Consider the following 21,996-nt stretch of genomic DNA (forward strand, 5'->3'; position numbering starts at 1 on the left):
CGTTTCGATCACCTTAGGGGGTAACCCTATGGCATTTAAATTCATCCTTTCACGGGCCAAGCCCAAAGAGCTATCTTGTGCGGCGCCGGGTGAAAAATCTCCCCGTTGGCCTGAGAAAGAAGGTCCCTGCGCAACGGGAGAGGGGAGGGTTGGTCGTACAGGAGTGGGATTATCTCTGCCACCCATAACTTCCCCGGCCACCACGGCGCAATCAGAATCAGCGCATGTCTGAATTCTCGTACTCTCTGTAACGTTGGCCCGATGAGGCTCAGCGGGGGAAACGCGTACAACAGCACGCTTGGCCATGGGTGGGCTAGAGCATCCACACCCAGCGGTGCATCGTCTCCCACCAGTGAAAAGAACAGAGGGCACTGCGCGTTTTCGCGCGATGCGAAGAGATCTACGGCAGCCTGACCGTATCTCAGCCACAGCTGACTCACCACCTGTGGGTGGAGCGTCCACTCTCCATACATGGGATTCCCCCTGGACAGCAAATCCGCTCCTCTGTTCATTATCCCAGGTACATGTGTCGCTCGTAACGACAGGAACCGAGTGCTGCCCCACACAATCAAACTCTGAGCCAGACTGTGCAGATGGCGAGAACGTACACCCCCTTGTCTGTTTATGTACGCCACCACCGTTGTGTTGTCCGTACTGACCAACACATGATGCCCCTGAATGAGCTCAATAAAGTGATTTAGCGCTAGTAGCACTGTAAGCAGCTCTAGGTAATTTATGTGTTTCTCCCTTTGAGATGGAGACCACACCCCTCGCACCGTTCTGCCCTCGAGCACTGCTCCCCAGCCCGTGAGTGATGCATCCGTCGTCACCACCTTTCTTAGAGTGATTGAACCTAATGCAGTCCCTCTTCTGAGGAAATTGGGGGCTTTCCAGTGACGTAAAGCCCTCACGCATTCCTCCGAGACGACCACTCTGCGGCTGAGCTTGCGTCCGAGGCGCGCGCTCTGAGACGCTGTCCAGCGCTGAAATTCTCTCATTCTCAGCAGCCCTAGGGGAACTACAGCTATCGTAGATGCCATCAGCCCCAATAGCCTCAGACATGTCCTGAGGGGAATTGATCTCCCCTTCTGAAAAAGAGAGATGCAGCTGCGGAATGACTTGACGCGTTCCTCTGATAAAAACGCTCGATACAACACTGAATTCAGCCTGAGACCCAGATAGTTTATTTCTTGTGTGGGGAGCAAACAGCTTTTCTCGTGGTTCACTTTGAAGCCCAGGTCTGTCAAATGTGCCACCAGAATGTGTGTATCTCTCGCTGCCTGTTGCTGCGATTGCACGCACAGCAAAAGATCGTCTAAATACGCTGATACTCTGACTCCTTTCTGACGCAGAGGTGACAGAGCCGCCTCCACACATTTGCTGAAAAGACGAGGTGCGAGGGACAGACCGAATGGGGTCCTCATATATTCGTATGCTCTGCCCTGGTAAGCAAACCTGAGAAATTTCCTGTGTGCAGGAAAAATCTCTATATGAAAATACGCGTCCTTCAGATCTATTGATGTGAACCAATCTCTGTGACGCAACGTTTGGGACAGGGTTCGTAAACCGAGCATTTTGAACTTGTATTTTCTGAGGTGTTTGTTCAGGGTCCGCAGATCTAAAATAGGGCGGAGACCCCCACCTTTCTTTGGGATCACAAAATATCGAGAGTAGAAGCCCTGATGGCATTCCTCTCGCGGCAACACTCTTATAACTCCTTTTCTCAGAAGAGAAGAGATTTCCTCCTCTAGAATCTGAGCCGATTCCCCTTGTACTGTTGACATAGTCACTCCATTGAAACTCGGTGGTTTTACCGCGAATTGGAGTCTGTAGCCTTTCTCTATTGTGGATAACACCCATGGAGACACTGCGCATGCGCGCCAGCTCTCCGCTCGCGCAGCGAGTGTGCTCCTTTCCCCTTCGCTCACTGGCGGTGGAGTGGCGCCGCTCAGTGGCGAAGATTGGGGTAGCAGGTCTAGTGTGGGATTTTTTGGTTTCATTTTTATTGCATTGTTCACACAAATCCCCGCCCTCGGCTCGTGGCCTGGTTGCGTGGGAATTTCTTTTATTTTCACATATGAACCGTTTTTGTTTGTGCAAACATTTCCTTCTGTCCTCGTTTTTGACCCCGTGGGTGGAGGCAGGGGAATAAATGCAGGGGGCACCATGAGAACTTGTGCCATACTGGCTGAACCAGCTGAACTGGCCCTTAAGACATCTGAACTGGGACCATCCACAATTGACAACTTTCTTCGTTTCCCCGGGGGAGGAAGAAAAGTGTCGAACTTCGAGGGGGGTGGAGCAGAAAACCCTGGGTGCTGCTCTCTGTCCCCCTGTGCTAAACAACGCTCTTTCCTAGGTAGACCGTCTCTTCTTGCCACCCTGGGGGTTGGAAGGACGGTGCTTTGCTGCAGCCGCGGCGTACGACTGTTTTCCTTTATTCTGGGCCGGCTGGGACTGTGAAGTCGTTGCAGCTGGATGTTGAGGTGGTGGGGGGCGATGACCACGATAGTCTGAGTATCCCCGTTTTGGCTGAGGCGTGAAATTCACGCGTGCAGGCTGGTATGGTCTAGCTGTAGGCTTTCTAGGGAGACAAGTTTCAAATGCTTCTCCCTCCTTCCTCCTCAGATCACACTGCTGGCGCATGGCTGTGACAGTAGAGCCGAACAGTGCTTTGGGATCCACGGGGGCATCGAGGAACTCTACCTTTTCCTTATCGGAAAGGCCAGAGAGACCCAGCCATAATGCTCTTTCCCCCACGACAGCTAAACCCATACTCCTGCCACAGCTTTGGACCGCCCCACGTGATGTGCGGAGGTTCAAATCGGCTATCACACATATCTCCTCCCAGAGGGCTGGGTTAGGAGATCCTGCGTCCAGCTGGCGGCCCATCTCTTCCAGCAGCTCCGCCTGATATGCTGTCAGAAAAGATGTCACATTCAGGGCCCTGACGGCCAAAGCAGAGGATTTGTAAATCTTCTGGAATGTGGACGCTGTAAATCGATCGGTTTTCCCGGGTAGCGTGGCGCCAGCCGATGAAAGCGCTGCTCTACGACCTGGGTGCAGGTGGTTGGCTACTGAAAGCTCCACTTGAGGTGGGTCTGCTAAACCCAACTCCCCCATATCTTTTACATCCAGACGTGCAAACCCTTTGACGGGCACACGGTGTGAGAACGGCTTATCCCAGTGTCTTTTCATCGCCGCCATGCAGGCAGGGACTGCTGGGATGGACTGTCTGATCGGCGCGAGCCGTGATGGTAATCTTTTACCATCGTAGAGATCCCTCTCAGCCCCTTGGCCCACCTGCTCAGAGGGCCATTCAATGGAAAGCTTAGCCGCGGCTCTGCGACATACTTCCATAAGGTCTAATTCCACCGCTGGGGAGGTGGGGGGGTCTCCACTCTGGTTACTGGGTGGACGAGACAGATTAGGCGGGAGGATGGCATCGTCCTCCTCATCATCATCATCCTCCAAAAGATGAGGGGATAATTCCTCATCTTCATCATCCTCTTCCCCCGTTACACCCGCAAGGGCATCTTCAAAGAGAGGGGGGAGGTTAGGGGATTCCACATCCATGATCTCACCCCAGCTACTAGGCTCTAATGGCTGCTTAGCTGTCTCTTCTCTGGGTTGAGTCTGAGAGAAGCATGGGTCCTTGTTTCCTGCCACTGCCACCCTAAGTCTCCTTTCACGGGTTTTAGTCGGAAAACCAGAACAATTAGAGCAGCTCTCTGGGTCAGATATCGCTGCTTGGGCATGCTTAACACCCAAACAGGATATGCACAAAGGATGTGGATCTTTAGCTGAAATCCATAAGCCACACGAGCACATGCGAGGAGGAGCATCCTTCCCTCCTGTGTTCTCCGCCGTATTAGCCGTGGCCATAACTCCTTTGCACCCTCTTCGTTCGGATAAACTTTCACCTTAACGTGTAGGTTTATCACCCCGGAGCAGTGTAACAGAGTAATTCTGAAAACAAACACTTATTTTCCCTGGGTCTAATACGAACCGAATCGTATTAGATCGGAATATAGGATGTTTATTCTCTAAGGATGGAGAAAAACTCGCCTTAACGCGGACGTTTTTCTCTTAACAAAGCACTCCTAACAGCAAAATTAAGATTTTACCGCGTTTGCGACGTCACCGGCCGGCTTCGTCTGTAAACTGTTCAGCGGTAAATCCAATAATGCGTCGTGAGTACAGCTTCCACAAATCTTCACGGGGAAGAAAGCGAGAATGACGCAGCAGCGAGCTGCAGCGAGTTATATCCCAGGGAGGCGGGACTCCCTGATCGCTGTAGCGATTGGTCTGTCAGTCTGACAGACGTGGTGTAATTGGTGCTTCCGCAGTCGGTCACGCCTGGAGGCGTTCCCTTAGTGAGATACCGAACGGATGTTAGAAAGAGAACACCATTTTCTTGAAAAGGAACGTAGGGCAGAATTTACTTTTAAATAAATAAGACAATTGGCCAAAAATGAGCTTCCCCTCTCTGACAGACCAGTAGCCGCCACTGAACACAAAGTGGTGCAGGGGTAATACTGATGTGTTTTATGTTATGTAGAATAAAACAAGAAAGTGTCTTGAGCTTGTGTTTCACCACAGACCTTATTTCAGCCACTTAAACAAAATAGCATTCAAAAAACACATTGACTTCGCTACGAGCGAACCGGAAGTGTAAAATGCTAACTGGCTTCCATGTTTTGGCTTACAAAGTGATGTCACACCTGCACCACTCTATTATTACCATACTACATACCCTGCTATACACAGGTCGCACTATTGCTTCAAATAGCAATATCAGTGACTGGTGAATCTCCGCTACACTGTCAGAAAAAAAGGTAGGGGGTGTTTCTAATGTTTTCATAAACTAATGTTGGACGTTTGATGGAGTATTTCTGTGTCAAAAATACTCCTTCCGGTTTCTCACAAGTTTCAGAGAGTTTTTTTCAGAGTATGAGTCTGCTTGACGTTGACAGAGTGGAAGGTCCTTGTATGGGCCATACGGGCTCTTCTCCTGGATTGGTGCGCGCGCGTGACTAGAGCGAGAGAGGAAATGCACGGCCATAAACACTGCTCTCAAGCTACAGAACTAGTCATCCGTGAACACTTCTGACGCGCCGCGCTCCACATTATTCCTATGGTTGACATCAAGCGACTTCAACGCTTCAGCACAGCATTCCGGGAAGGCAGCGCTGCATTTGAACCGATTTGAATGCAGAAATGACGGGAAGCTTCACAACATCACATTTCAGTCGTGTCGCAAAAGTGGATCTCCACAGTCACTGCTGTCAAAGGACTTCACCAAATCGACAGTTACCAAAGAAGTGTGTTTTTGATGGAGCGGTCCCAGCGATAAAGGTTTGGTCCTGCTTTGGAAGCAGGCAGTGAGTAAAACTGCTTCAAATGTCTATGTTTTTGGCTATCGCCGCGTAAGTAAACATCAGTAAACAACACGATCGTGTATAATGTTAGTTAATTTATCAATGGAGCATGCGATCTATGGTGTGTGTTTAAATACATTTGTTTAGCTGACCACTATAGGTGTCAGTTTGTTTATTGGAAAACCATCCAAACATAAACCTAGCGTTCTCACAAAGCGTGCTTCTTCATTCAAATGCGCTAACGTTACTCCATTGTTGTTCTATGTATAACGTTACACTAGTCCATAAACCGAATCATGTCCTCATAAACCACGAGTAAACGCACACAAATGTTGACAGGTCACTAAATACAGTCCATACCACAGAGACGGACATCCTGCTGTTGTTGCTTCTCCTGTTAGTTGTATTTCAGCCTCCGGATCTGATTATGGATCATATCTGTATTAGTTGAATCTGATTGAAAGCAATGGGTTAGCGTTTTCTTCTACACGCTTGAGGACGTCACCTCTTTGTGTGCGCTCGTCATTCTTTAGCTCCGCCCACACGATACGCCTCCAGGTGCTCGTTTTTTCCCCGGAAAGACTCGGCACAGCCTATCCTTCTTTTATAAATATAATAAAACTAAAGACTTTTCGGAGATATGAAGGATGCAATACTACTCTATAGGTACTCAAGATTGACTGAAACTGAGTGTTTCACCCCCCCCCCCCCCTTTAAGTATGTTTTTAGTACAATTCAAATCTAATATAAACATACTACTTGAATTTCAAGTGCATTTTTAATACATTTAATAGTTTTTCAACCTAGGCTTTGTTCTCCAGTAACTTTTATTCAATGATGTCATATTCCAACACAATCACATGAGACTGCGTATTAATAGTACGAGTGTGCAATCGTGAAATGTACGCCAAAATGAGTTTTGGTGTGCATACACCACGCAGATTTTCGCGTGCATATGATACGCACACAATGCCGTGTATATAATGCCCTTGTGTAGGATGGGGGCGTGGTTTGAGCATAATCCGCCATAAAGTGCGTATCATATTCACACCAAAACTGGGTACCATATGCATGCAAAAACTAATTTTGCTGAATACATTCCAAAACATTGCACACTTGTATTATTTATACGCATTTTTGTGAGAGTGTGCTTTTTAGTAATACAGGTAAACTGAAATGCTCTACAAGGTGTATGAAAATAGCTCTGCCATAGCACTTCATTGATCTTTCATTTATTATAATGTATTTGTCAAGAAATTATGTATGCTGCTGTACTTTTTTAATGTACTCAAGGAATTTATTTTGTAATGTATATGATATAATGTATATGATATATTACATTAAAGTTTTCTATATTTCAAAGTGTGTCCGTGTCTTAACATTTATATTTAAAAATATCCAAAAAATGACCTACACGCATCAAAAGAATGAGAAGAAATAAGGGCGATGATGTCATTAAAAAAATGTCAAGTTATAGTGCTGCAGAGATATCAACCTTAATTAGCAGAAGCATTCCTAGCCCGGCCGACAGGCCTCGTAATACCAGTCTCGGCCATGGGAGGCGGTATGCGGGCAACCAGCCAACCTGGCGTACTTGAACCTGATGTCAGTCGTGTGGAAAGTACAGCCCACTACTTAATTTCAGTTCAGGGAAGAGAGTGGACAGATGGCCGAAGCCCTTGGCCCCTTAAAGGTCCACTGAAGTGCCTTGAAACGCGCCGCATTATTCAATGTGTTGACGTAATTTCCCCTGAAACGGCTTCAGCTGTTAGCAGCTCCTCCCCTTTTTTGAAACAGCCAATAGCGTTCTGTTAATATACAGTTTGACTAGAGCCCAAGAGCGGACCTTCTCTGTTTGGTAAAGCCAGTTTCCTCTAACTCTGTTTACCATCATAATCTCCTCCATATCGCTTTGAAATGCAGCATTCTGTGCAGAATTCATATGGGTCGATATGTTTGTTGTCTGCGCCGACTCGCGCATATGATCCGCGCTGCGCTCTCGTGTTTATAGTCTAAATTTAGACCAGAGCCGCTGGTGTGTGAAACTAACGTGAACACAGACTTTATTCGCCTACTTTATTCATATTTACACTGAATCGTTTCCTATCACATATATAGTGTGCTAAATGCCTATGTAGAAATTAGTAGATGTGTGTTAACAACTGACCGATTTCAGCAGCAGCTTCAGCAGTGTAGGGGGCGGGCTTTAGATTCTAGAGCGCATTTTGATTGGACAGAAGATTTGACGAGAAAGTGAAGTCTGCGATGATATCTCCAAAATCTGAGGCCATGTCCAGACTAATACGTTTTCATTTGAAAACATATATTTTCCTCTCCGTTTTGGCCTTCCATCCACACTGAGACAGCGTTTTAAGTCAATGAAAACGTATCGTTTTGAAAACGCTCTCCAAAGCGGATAAATTTGAAAACGCCGTCTTCGCGTCGTAGTGTGGACTGTGAAAACGGAGGCTTTTTAATATGATGATGCATTTTTAGCCATGTGATGCAGTCATATGACCAATTCACGCCGTATTTATTTTGGCACGTCTCTCAGTCTAGATTTTCACTTGCTTTTAGCACTTTATATTCATGTGTTACTCGCAGCAACAACTCCACCTCACTGTCGACCCATTTGAAAAACTCAGTGCCTTTTCTCGACATTGCCGCAAAATTTAAAAGAGTAAATAAACGAGTAGAGGTAATGACGCAAGTCGAAGCGTCTTGGATTTGCACATGCGCAGTATGGGGATGTAAGCGTTTTCAGACGTTTCAGTGCAGATGAACATTTTTTGGAAAACGATTAAAAATTATAGTGTGGACGCGGAGCGTTTTTTAGACGAAAACTCCGTTTTTAAATATATCCGGATTAGTGTAGACGTAGCCTAAGATTCGTTTTAACGGAAGTGGGAGACTGTAAATTTTGAATGCTTATATTTCCTAAATGCAAATTTTGTCATACTTTTGGAACATACCAGCTTATTCATAACTTTAAAGGGATCCCCTGGTGTTGAGACTTGTATGGCTTAATATAACATAAATGATGTCTCTTACTGAATTATGTGGTAGAAAACCCATGAAAGATCTACGTTATTTAAAAAATCGATTTTATATTTGGACCATGGGCGGCGCCATTTTGTTTGCGTTCTAGGTTGATGACGTAGAATGGTTGAACTCCTCAATCAGCTGGCGTTACCCGTAGCTATTTTTACCACAACGCAACTCGAAAATTGTTTCAGAGTTAAACAAAACCAATGAATTCCTTTGTAATTGTACTTAAAGCACACTCATACATGTGCACACAAACTCACCTACACAAGTCACAAACAGATCGGCGGGCGCGCACCTGACAGACTGCTCTGTCTCAATCGCATGCATCATCACCAAAACATCCTGCCTCTCTTCCTCACGTTACTTTATCCCATCGTCCTACCTAGATATTTCCCTCTGCTGGTTACATTAGGCATTACAGTTAATCTACTATCAACAGTCTATCTAGGATATCAACACAGGGAATAGATTGAGGGTTATGTATGCGTGTGTGTGTGTGTGTGTGTGTGTGTGTGTGTGTGTGTGTGTGTGTGTGTGTGTGTTCGCGCCGATCTGTTGGGGTGTGTGTGAGTCTGTGAGAGAGAGAGAGTTTGTGTGCACATGTATGTTTGAGTGCGTGAAGTCGGACAGCTGTTTGTAAATCGGCTTTACTCGTTATTGCGGTGGAACGTGAGACTGAATGACTGCACTCGAACATGTCCACTATGGTGTCGGACAACACTACAAATGGCCGTCCCTTCAAATAATGCCCTATTTAAGGGTATAGGGTCGATTTCAGATTCAGCCCCTGTCGTGGAGACTGAGCAGCCCAACATCTCGATTGAAACAGAGCTGTCGTGTGCGCGCCCGCCGATCTGTTTGTGACTTGTGTAGGTGAGTTTGTGTGCACATGTATGTTTGAGTGTGTTTTAAGTACAATTACAAAGGAATTCATTGGTTTTGTTTAACTCTGAAACAATTTTCGAGTTGCGTTGTGGTAAAAATAGCTACGGGTAGCGCCAGCTGATTGAGGAGTTCAACCATTCTACGTCATCAACCTAGAACGCAAACAAAATGGCGTCGCCCATGGTCCAAATATAAAATCGATTTTTAAAATAACGTAGATCTTTCATGGGTTTTCTACTACATCATTCAGTAAGAGACATCATTTATGTTATATTAAGCCATACAAGTCTCAACACCAGGGGATCCCTTTAAGGCTAACACAGTCATAGTAAAAGCTAAAAAACTTACATTTTGATTTCAGTGTACCTTTAAATGTATCTAATATGATAAAAATAGCTGTTTTTACCTGACCGGAAAAAGCGGAAGTGCGGGCGCCCGGCGACTGTGTCCCGTCCGCGATATTTTTTTTCCCAGGATGGTAGGGGAAGGTACCGCCTTTTTCGTCTCTGATTGGCTAGAAGGGCTCTCCTCCTATTGGTTATACATCTCGCATTCATGGCAGGTTGTCAGCTAGTCTGTTTTGATTGTCTTTAACAGAAGTGAACGAAGTCAATCCAACATAGCCTAACGTTACACACACACACACGTTTGTTTTTGTGGCATATATTTTTATACTGTAAAAATTGTATTTTCTATCCCCCTACACTGCCCCTGCCCCTAAACCTACCCATCACAGGAAACATTCTGCATTTACTTTCTAAAAAAAAAAAATCCTGTATGATTTATAAGCCTTTTGAAAAGTGGGGACCTGGGTAATGTCCTCATATTTCACCCTCTCCTGTAATACCTGTGTCATACCCATACACATTTGTGTCCTCATATGTGACACAAATGTGTCACATATGAGACGTGTGTGTGTGTGTGTGTGTGTGTGTGTGTGTGTGTGTGTGTGTGTGTGTGTGTGTGTGTGTGTGTGTGTGTGTGAGTGTGTGAGTGTGTGTGTGTGTGTGTGTGTTCCATTACTAGCAAGTTTATGCAATGTTAGGTTCACAATAAATAAAATCTGTCATATTTAAATCATACTGTGGTGTCTCTATGAAATTGGTCTCTTCTATGAAATTCACCATGACATTGTGAACTTGAAATATAAATCTGAACTTCGTTTACTTCTGTTGTAAAGACGATCAATCAAAACAGACTAGCTGACAGCCTGACATGAACGTGAGATGTATAACCAATCGGAGGAGAGCCCTTCTAGCCAATCAGAGACGAAAAAGGCGGTACCTTCCCCTACCGTCCTGGGAAAAAAAATATCGCGTCCCGTCCCATCATAATAAAAGTCCCGGTACTCGCGAGCCGTTAAGAATAGGCGCCCTCCAGTGGACGAAAAGTTGCATAGTGCACCTTTAATAATTTTGCACTTTTTATACCATTTTGAATACTAAAATAAAACAGCATTATATTATACTAGTAGTGTAAAATTAATGTATTTCTAATATACTGAAATGCTATTAAAATGTTCTTGAAGTCCATTAAAATTAATTATTAAAAACATATTTTAAATACAAATTTAAAATAATACATTTAAATTGCACTAAATTTACTTAAAGTTGTTCCATTTTAGCACAATTTAATATATTCAAAATAGCTTCAAATTGAACTTAAGCATATCTTAAAATACACTTAATATACTTAAAGTTGCTTCAAAATAATACATTTAATATGCATTTAGTATAGTGTAATTTAAATATACTAAATATGTCCAAAAAAGCACAATTTGAATATACTTATTTTCGACCTGGGCTGAGCCGCCTCACGCGCGTGGGCAGGTCCATATACATAAATATATATAAAAAAATAATGTATCACTTACCATGCAGGTCATCGCTCGAGTAGAGCGAGTGCACGGCGGGGCAACGACGAAACTCCATCATATAAGTTACTTCACCAGTTAGGAGAACAAAGTTCCGCTAGCCGTGGTCGTTGAAGTAGTGAAGGAGAAAGATGCTTAAATCCAGTTTTTAAGGGTCAGATAAATCACATGACGGGTGCGATGCTACCTTCTTCTTCTTCAAGTTTATTGGCGGTTGGCACATGCTCTCCTTTATATTCTATTCCATAAATTAGCCACCTTTAGATATTGAAAAAGAAAATTATAGCACTCTTTTCCTGATTTATTTTGTAAAATATCTCCCAATATAAGTTGCATTTTTATTCTTTCTAGATTTTGTATTAAAACCCTTCTTTCAGTCTCATATTTCTGACAGTATAAAATATCATGTTCCACGGTTTCTTCTTGCCCACAAAATTCACACTTTCCTGTTCCATGTTTATTCATTTTATAAAGTGTGCTGTTTAGACTTGTGTGTCCAAATCTCATTCTTGATATTATCATCTCTTCTCTTCTATTTTTCCCTGCACTTCTCATCTCTCCTACTTTCCTTTGAATCCTGTAAAACCATCGACCTTTCTTCTCCTTATCACATTGTATTTGCCATCTTTCCTTCAACCTTTTCTTAATAATACACTTGATTTCATTCTTACTCAGATTAACTGATAAACTAATGTCTTTGTTTTTAATTGCTTCCTTGTCTGCCAATTCATTTCCTTGAACACCAATATGAGCCAGAACCCATAAAAAAAACGCTGTGAGACCCATCATTTGAATTCTGTATAATGTGTGTTGTATTTCTAATAAAATGTCTGGTCTACTTTCTGAGTGACTATAATGCAAGCTAGCCAATGATGAACTTGAATCCGAACAAATTACTCCACTGTGTTGCTAATAATATTGCAATAATTTCCCCTGTATAAACAGATAATTCATCACTGATCCTTTTCCCTACAGATCATTGAAATTCTGGCACAATAAATGCTACTCCTATTTTATTATCTGAACTCCGTGATGCATCCGTGTATATCTGAACATAGTTGTAATACTCATTAATATATGTCTGCACATTATATGAATTACATTCCATATCCTTATTTTTCTTTTCTAAAAAGGTCAAATCTACAGTAGTTTCTCCTAGTAACCAAGGTTTTATTACTGGTAGTGGTACAGTCGGACTGACATTTAACTGATCAATTTTAAGTTCTGTTGCTTTCTGTTTCACTGTCCATCCAAAGCTTTTCGTTTTCCTCCTCTCTTTTTCCCAACATGGCTACACTTCTAATGTAGGATACTCTTCACTATGACCTTGTAAATTAGCCCAGTAACTCACTGATAACTGTACCCGTCTCATTTCTAATAACATTTCCCCCATTTCTACCTGTAGCGCTGCAATCGGTGTCGTTTTTATGGCTCCTGTACATAATCTCAATACCTGATGCTGTATACAATCTAACACCACACAACCATAATCTAATCGAGATCTAATCAACCCATTATATATTGCCTTTAATGCCATCCTATCCGCCCCCATTCACTGCCAACTAAACACCTCATTATATTTATTACTTTCTTACAGTTATCTACTATTTTCTGAATATGTATCGCCCATGTAACTCTTTCATCAAACCACAACCCTAAAAATATTTAACTCTTTCTAGTTCTTGGTTATATAATTTTAATTTTACCTAACCTTCAATTTTTTTTCTTGTAAAAAACATTACCTTTGACTTATCAACCGAAAATTTAAAACCATTTATAAGACCATTCTTCAATTATTATAATAGCCTCCTGTACTTTTTTAAACTATAAAATCAAATGTTCCTTCCGCTTTCCCAAATAGCCCCATCATCAGCAAAAAGTGAAACCTCCAACCCATTCTCCAAATCCTCAAATACATAATTTACCATTATAGAAAATAATAAAGGGCTTACTATACTTCCTTGTGGAATAAAGGGCTTACTATACTTCCTTGTCCATTTTCGATCACAAACCTTTCTGAATAACAATTTTACTTTTAAACTAAAAAATTCTTGATCCATCTATAGATATGCCCTTTGATACCTAATTTGCATAATTTAATTAACAGACCTTCTCGCCACATCATATCGTATGCTTTCTCTATATCAAAAAAGACAGCCACTACACTCTCTCTGTTTATTTGTGCCTTTCTTATTTCATGTTCTAAACACACTGCTGGATCCACAGTATTTCTCCCTCTTCTAAAGCCACTCTGATATCTAGAAATATATTTTTTATTTTCCACATAATACGTTAACCTTTCATTTATCATTTTTTCCGTTACTTTACAGATGCTAGATGTCAAAGCAATTGGTCTATAATTCCCTGGATTTGTGCAATCTTTCCCTGGTTAATCTCAATTTTTTTTTATTCTTGTTCACTAATATATTTAAATTTCTCCCAATCTGCCTTTTCAAATAACCATCTATCCACTCCTTCTGTATCACATTCTTCTATACTTAAATTTACTTCAACTATTATAGGGTAATGATCACTTCCTACAGTAATTCCTCTAAAGACTTCCCATAAACATACACCTGCAAGTGAATTTGAAACCAGTGTAAGATCAATGGCTGACTCTTTACCTGTTCTGGCATTAATCCTCGTCCCCCTTCCATCATTTAAACATACCAGATCTTTTATCTCCTTCAATCACTTTCCCAATCCCATCATTACAATTATCCCACAATGTGCTATGGGCATTCAAATCTCCACAACATACAATTTTTCCTTCTAAATGTACAATAAGTTCATCCATTATCTCTATTGATAATCTTTTACAAGGATTATAAAAATTAATAACTTTAATATTTCCTTCTTTTACCAAAACAAATATAACTATCCTCCCTATCTCTCCGAATATCATTATAACCTTTAATACTAAAATCTAATACTGGCTTGAGCCAGGTCTCCTGAACACATATGATTTCTGGGTTCTTTTTAAGCCCTTTTATAAATCCTTTAAACTCTTGCCCATTAGCTAGCAAACTTCTTGCATGCCATTGTACAATATTCAAGTTGTCTTATCACCTGCTCCTCCTATAGCTTTCCCACCACTTCCAGTCTTTTATTAATATCTTCCCAAGATATATTTTTGATTCCCAAAAACCTTTCAGCTCCTTTCATTCTACTCACTTCACCTCCAGATATACTTCGTTTGAGTTTTTCTAGATCTTCGTCGATTGTAATATCTGTTATCACGCCCTGTTTCATTCTTCTCTCACCAAGAATTTTTCTTTCATTCACTTTTTTCTTACATATACTGTCGATTTGAACAGCTTTGTTTTTTTGATCTTCTGTTTCACATATTACTAACAAACTTCCATCTCTCAAAATCTTAGCCATATCCACGTCTCCTACCTTTTTTCTTCAAATCTCTAGTCTAGACACCACTATTGGACTTAGATTAACATGCTCATCTTCCTTTCTAAATTTAACAACCCTATATTCTTCATCAGAGCTGTTTCCTTCTAAACCCCGTTTACTGGATTGGCTTGCTGCCATACTCCCTTCATTTCGCCCATCTTTCTTCTTTTCTCATCCTTTCCCACTTCTTACTAAATTCCATTCATCAAACTCCATTTCATCCTCATTTACTCCCTCAGAAATAATTTGATCCAGTCACAAACCAGTTTATGCCAACCGCCGTACTCTCCGAGAAACAACAACTAGAGTCCCCCATCGAGCTCCCTCGGTGCGATGCTACCGCTTCGTGAAGGCACAAGGCAGAGAAATCTGGGGAGAAGATGGCACGCGCGCCAGTATCGCTCAAAGGTGATGAGCTAGAGATCAGCCAATGAATTGGCGTGATTCTATAAGGGCTCCAGACAGTATCCCAATATGCGTCATTCGCAGCGTCGAGTGAACCTATAAGAGAACAGTTTTTACCTCAAAGCTATTTTAACCATGATTTCAACACTGGCAAATTTTAATACAACATGTAGCCTATAAGAAAATATATATTAAATGTTTTTAAGATAAATTATAAGAAATTTTGTGTGAATTTATAGGCTACTTTTATAATATTTCACTAGTTCACTTCTAGATTATGCGTATTTGCGCTGTCCGGGGGAGGGCTCCGGGCTCAGAATTTGGCCCGAACTATTATTTAACAGCAGGAACTATTTATGCCATGCTAAACCTTGACTTCTTGGTTTCAACACAACATGTATAAGATATCATTGAAATAGAGACAGCACAAAAAATTCACAAGAGTGGCTCACTAAAGTGTTTTATATTTTCCATATATATACAAATATAACATTTTGAACACTGTTTTATTACAAGAGACTGACTGTAAATTGGACATCTTTTTCTCTTGATTGCAGTAATCAATCTATATATTTTTTTACTGTTTGGAAAGTCATGGAAATTAACAAAAATCCAATTTGCTGTAGACTCCCATTCACAACTATAGAAGTTTACCTAGGACGGGAGCTCCTTCAACGGAATTTCACAGACAAATAAACAGCATGAGATGGGCTGAGGGCCAGTGTGGCCATTTTGTAGTCTTTAATGACCCAGCAGGTCACGAACTGAGAAGATGTAGTAGCTGATCAAAGTGAGCATGAGGCAAGCAGCCAAAACAAGCTTCCCTCTGAGAACTCATCTTTTGTTTTAATATGACTTAAAACAAATCACAATAGTTGCAATGTTTACCACAGCCGTTCCATCTATAAAGGTTTAATTCACGAGGATAGAAGAAGGAAAAAGGAAGAAGATTGCAGAGTATTCATTTGTTTTATGACCAGGATACACAACATCCTTTATTTCCCCTTTTAACACACCAATAGAGGCAGAAGGCTTGTTATTTCTGCTACTGTGTGTCTGTAGTGCAACACATTCGGACATTCTGCCGTTATATCTGATTATTTTCTGAACCTGAAACATTTCAACATAGGCCTAGATAAAAAATTATCTTTAGAAATTTAATTTCACATTGGTGTGAAATGCCAATGGTGGTTAAACAAAGAAACACACACACACACACACACACACACACACACACACACACACACACACACACACACACACACAATACATAAATAAATAAAATAAACAAACTGGACTTTACTAGCTATTTCTTTAAGGCCTACTGCTGTCACATTACACTGCCTGCGTTCGCAAATCCCAGGATGCCCTCTAGTGTTGGATTGGACGAAATACCGCTTGATAACATTTAGGCCTGTTTACTGTGTGTATACTTTTTTTCTACGTTAACATATTTGCAACTCCTTTGTCAGCTTAAATGTACAGCGGGGGAAAAGAAGTAGCCTATAAATGGATTTTCACGTCCCCCCCCTTTTCTTATTTCTTATAATAAATAGGCTAATCACTCACCCAATTCGTTCAAATTAAAGATTTTAGATAGAACTTTAACTAAAATGGAAAGTACAAATTAAGTACAAAGTAAAGTAAATCTCAATAGCACTAAAATAGCACTGGATCTTTATGTGTCATGCCAAAACAATATTAATCAATATCTCAAAAACTGATTTTAGAAATAGTCACATTGTTTAAATAATTATTTAATTGTTTCAGAATTTGTATTCATCATATTATATTTGATTCATGTTATTAATATTCTATTCTTTAGATCACACTCTACAGCACACCACTATTGTAGAGATCTGTGATCATCAAGAAGCTCCTGCATCTGAAGTCCTCTCTTCGACTGAGGAACAGCTGGAGCAGGACGTCCACCAACCTCAGGAAGCTGACGCTCCAATTAGTTTGCCTGAAGATGGCAGCATTAAAGAGCTGGACAAGGGTACGGTCATTGCCATCAAAACTCACACATCCTACATTCCTTGTTGGGAATAGCTTAATTCAGAAACAAAAACATTTACATAGTTTGGAGATGGTTAATCTTTTCAAAAATAACCACAAATGAAATATTTGTAATACTTGCAATATTTCGTTTATATTATTGGTATTCCCCACTTAAGGTCAGGACTCTCTACAGCACATTGTGGAGATGTGTGATCATCAAGAAGCTCCAGCCTCTGAAGTTCTCTCTTCTGCTGAGGAACAGCTGGAGCAGGACATCCTCCAACCTCAGGATGTTGACTCTTCAGTTAGTTCAGCTGAAGATGACAGCATGGAAGATCTGGACATGGGTAAGTTTATTGGCATAATTTAAAACATAAAATACACATTCCCAGTTGTTGAGAATACAAAGCTTTATTATGTGTCACTTTAATTCAAAAAACAAATTAATTTACATTATTTAGAGAAGTTTATTTTTGTGAAAAATCAACCTAAATGAAGAAGCAACATTTTATTAATATTATGCATCTAATTTCTTTTCAAATTATTAGAATTCCCTACTTTAGATCAGACTTCTCTGCAACACGGTGTAGAGATCGATGACATTGGAGAAGCTCAAGCTTCTGAAGTCCTCAATGCTGCTGAGGAACAGCTGGAGCAGGACGTCCTCCAACCTCAGGAGGTCGACACTCCAGTTATTTCGGCTGAAGATGACAGCACGGAGGAGATGGACAATGGTAAAAAATAATAAATATATGAGATTTTGGAAATGTGATTATAAATTATAAAATATTTTTTTTTAAATAATTATTTTGCTTTTTACAATTGCTTATCATTTAATAGGCCACATTTGCTGGCGATATGAATTTGGACACATGCTGGGCAAAGGAGGATTGGGCTCTGTGTATGCTGGGACTCGCAGCAAGGATGGCCTTAAGGTTTCTTTTTTTTTGCTTAACCTTTTTTAACTTTTAATACTCCATATTTACATATCATGACTGGAATAATATAAACCCTGTGCATATACAAATTGTTCATTCTTTGTTTTGTTAATTAGGTGGCTGTGAAAATTGCAGATAAGACACCACATATGCCATATATCACAGTTGTGAGTAGACTGTGCTCTCTTTATTATCGCTTCTCACTCAGTTTTCAATTTATAACTAATCTTATATTCATATTAATCTGAAAAAGCACATCCATCTAACCATCATTTGTTCTTTATTTTAGCTTGGTCATCCTAAACGCCTCCCAATGGAGATCGGCCTGACATTCATGGCAAATAAGGGCCCCAGGGTTCCGCAGATAATTAAACTGCTTGAATGGCAGGACGACCCGGATCATTACCTCATGGTATTGGAGCACCCCTTGGCTTACATGGACATGTCTGGGTTCATGAAGTTACAAGGAGGAATTCTCGATGAGGGAACAGCACGGCAGGTCATGCGACAGGTCATTTACGGCGCTAACATTTGCTGTGAGCGCGGCGTATTCCATCGAGATATAAAACTGGAGAACCTCCTTATAAACAAGGACACCTTGGAAATCAAAATGATTGACTTCGGGTCAGGTGCGCTCATTACAGAGTCTGGCTATGTGACCTTCAAAGGTATGCATTATGAACCGTTTTGCTAGTGGGTCAATTGGCTCACTGAAACACATCCTATATATTCTCAGCATGCTGTGGTAATGTATTAAACGTCATACAAAACCTCCTTCCAGGCACAAACGTCAACTGTCCGCCAGAGTACGAGGCCGATGGCAGGTACCATGCAAAGCCGGCGACAGTGTGGTCACTAGGAATCCTTTTGTTTATAATGGTGTGTGGGTATTATCCCTCATGCCACGACTTGCACATGATCCGTGAGAACGATTGGTCCAAACCTGACTTGTCACAAGGTGAGATCTTCATTTTTATTTTTAAACAAAAGCCCCTTTCACACTGCGATTCCGGCAAATACACGGATAATGGGACCCGGCATTTGTTCCCGGGCCGCTAGATTTGGTCCATTCACACAGCCAGCGAAATACCGTAATATGTGCGCTTTCACACACGACCTGTAACGGTCCCGGATCGAGTTGACATGTGACATCCGGATGTGACGTATAATGGCGAGCGATCTCAGCTTCAGTGCGGATAGTAAGGAGCTCCGTGGTCTCGACTTGTGTCCAGTTTGCGCACATTTCTGCTTGTTTAATTTTAGTTTCTTTTGTATACGAATACTCTCTGCGTTTAAAACACCGACTAGCTCTTTTGGCACTGCAGGGTTGTATTATTGAAAAAACAAGCTCTAGGAGTCGCACGATAACTACGTAGGCCTACACGTTGCGGCATTAGTTATGGCTTTTGTTCACACAGCGCTCGTCCCGGGTCGAATCCCGCAATGTTATTTGGTCCCCGACCCAGGCTCAATTCGGTAATCAATTCCGGGACGTGGTTGCTTTCACACAGAAGGCGACCCGGCAATGTTCCGGGAATATTGCGGGTCGGACGTGCAGTGTGAAAGGGGCTAAAGAGGGACATACTAAATTCTAAATCATTCAAAAAAAAGTGTACAGTATGTGCTAATAATCCGACGTCTGTCATCTTTTTGTACAGAATGCAGCCAGATGATCCGTGCTTCTCTGCAGCCTGATCCACAGCAGAGACTAATTCTGGAGGAGATGCTGCTTCATGACTGGTTTAAGGTACTAAAAGTAGAGACTGTTTAGTCAAATGTTTTTTCATATCATACTAAACTTGCTCTAAATGTAATGTATTTAGAAAAATAATGCTAATTAATTTGTATTTGTTTTTGTTTCAGGTCATGGAGTAAGACATGGAGAGCAACAGATAACAACTCCCTGTCACATCCATTATTTTATTACATCTGGCTGTGGTTAAAGGACTTTCTAAACACACACACACAGAAAAATAGGGTGTCAGAATTGAACCTTTAGGGGTACAACAGCTTGTCGCTGGGGCAGTACCCTTAAAAGGACACCTATACAACATGTTATATGTATGTGTTTTTGGGACAGAGGGGAAAACGGTCGCATTTACAGCATATATGCTTCCCATCAAAGCACGAGAATGACAGTGTCGGAGGAGAACGAGCCGCGGTTCATCTGCGCGAGACGAACGCTGCCGGGGTGAAAGCACAACAGCGCGTGGCTCCCGCTCTCCATACGCACTGCTCCTGCCCTGCCAACGCACTGCTTGCGCGTGCAGTGTGAAACCGGCGTTAGAGGACATTGACATATTCGATAACCAACATCATCCCCCTCGATCTACAACAGAATGGTCCGTGCTTTTTTCCTCTCCGTTTTATGCAATTTAGCTAGTTAAGTAACTAGCATAAACGTAGCCAAATAAAGTTAGGCTAGCAATAAATAACATAGAATAAAGTGCATTTTGCCACTTTATAGTCACATATCAAACTAAAAGATATAATACAGATATTACAGATATATGCAGATTTACAGATATAATAGTTGAAATCACTTGTCTAAGGAATCATATTGATGTAACTTATATACAAAACAAAATCACGTTCGAGGGTTGCAGGATTTAGTTACTGTGGACTAATATAACGTTAGCTGTAATTATAACACAAGCAGACAAGGAAACTTACACTCATCGGTGGGCACGTAACGTTACTGCGGATGATGTCGGCACCGGCTGTCGGCGGGACAGGAGGATGAAAGTGGGAGATAGTCGGTTCAGCCCCATTCACCAGTAACAGCGGATTATCAGTGAATCCCAGTTGTCTCCGACGAAAGTTTATAAAACTATCCTGTGTAAAATGATCACTACAGAGGCGGTTGTTGGTGGTGATCCTCAGCTCTCCATCAAAGTGGCTCTTTATAAAATGAATCCACCTCTTCTTGATATGATCGTTTGATTGAGCGGCAAACTGATGCGAATGTGCTCTAGTTATGAGCCTCAGTGGCTGCAGTGCGTCATCGAGCCACCGTTTTAGCCCCACCTAGAAAATCCGGAGGACAGCAATGGTGAAAAACTGTTTAACGGTCTAACTCCACAATTTAGTACTTCACAGTTCAGTCTTTGCAATGTGTTTTAGCAATACATTTCTAACATTTATAATGTGTTTAGAATTTTTTCATAGAATTGCCTTTACAGGGACTTTAAGGTACGCATTTGTACTCAAAGGTAGGCTACTAATATGCACACTTTAGGAGTAAAAAAAAGGTACAAAGATGTCCTTTTAAGGGTACTGCCCCAGTGACAAACTGTTTTACCCCTAAAGGTACAATTTTGACACGCTATTTTTCTGTGCGCACCAGCCGGAGTCTGTCAGGATGGGCAACTACCTCTTCTTCACTCTTTCACTCAGCTTAGGATTCCCACAAGGCAGCGTGTTGAGCCTGTTGTTCTACTCATATGACTGTTTACCAGCACACACCTCCTGATGCCCGCAGGAAGCAACTAGCATCAAAAAGGGCTCATATAACTCGGCACATAAACTGTTTAAACTACTCCCCTCAGAGAAGGGATACAAGACAAGTCCATCAGAGAACAGACCACAAGAGTGATGACCAGTTTTTACCTCAAAGCTATTTCAACACTGGACTCACTGGCAAATTGTAATACAACATGTATAAGAAAATATATAATAAATATTTTTAAGATAAATTATAAGAAATTTTGTGTGAATTTATACTTTTATAACATTTCACTAGTTCACACTTACATCAAATTAAATAGAGTAAAGATTATGTGTATTTGGCGTGCTGTCCGGGGGAAGGGTCGGAATTTGCCCCGAACCCAGAGTCTTTTTCTCTTGATTGCAATAATCAATCTATAAATATATTTTTACTGAAAGTCATGGAAATGAACAAAAATCCAATTTGCTGTAGCCTCCCATTCACAACTATAGAAGTTTACCTACTAGATGAAGGAGCTCCACTCACGTTTGTCCCTTTTCTCTGGGAAAATGGGACAAGCATCTGCACCTCGCAGCTCAGGGCCCGCGAATGCCGTGTTCCGGTCATTTGAGG

The 21,996-nt window shown here is 41.6% G+C and overlaps 1 protein-coding gene across 1 annotated transcript; it reads left to right on the plus strand.

Moving 5' to 3' along the window:
* Positions 1-4,236: 4,236 nt before the first annotated feature.
* Positions 4,237-19,811, plus strand: LOC137090462 (serine/threonine-protein kinase pim-3-like). Its single transcript, XM_067454425.1, has 10 exons — positions 4,237-4,306; positions 16,823-16,996; positions 17,175-17,345; positions 17,547-17,732; positions 17,833-17,933; positions 18,053-18,103; positions 18,226-18,604; positions 18,718-18,894; positions 19,595-19,692; positions 19,800-19,811. The coding sequence occupies exons 1-10, from the start codon at positions 4,237-4,239 to the stop codon at positions 19,809-19,811; spliced, it is 1,419 nt and encodes a 472-aa protein (XP_067310526.1).
* Positions 19,812-21,996: the final 2,185 nt, after the last annotated feature.

Source organism: Pseudorasbora parva, chromosome 10 (genome assembly GCF_024679245.1).
Source record: "Pseudorasbora parva isolate DD20220531a chromosome 10, ASM2467924v1, whole genome shotgun sequence".
Classification (NCBI taxonomy): domain Eukaryota; kingdom Metazoa; phylum Chordata; class Actinopteri; order Cypriniformes; family Gobionidae; genus Pseudorasbora; species Pseudorasbora parva.

Coding starts and splice junctions, on each gene's coding strand:
- LOC137090462 (XM_067454425.1), top strand. CDS start 4,237: ATGACGCAGCAGCGAGCTGCAGCGAGTTATATCCCAGGGAGGCGGGAC. Junction 16,997..17,174: donor CATTAAAGAGCTGGACAAGG/GTACGGTCATTG, acceptor TCCCCACTTAAG/GTCAGGACTCTCTACAGCAC. Junction 17,934..18,052: donor GCAGCAAGGATGGCCTTAAG/GTTTCTTTTTTT, acceptor TTTGTTAATTAG/GTGGCTGTGAAAATTGCAGA.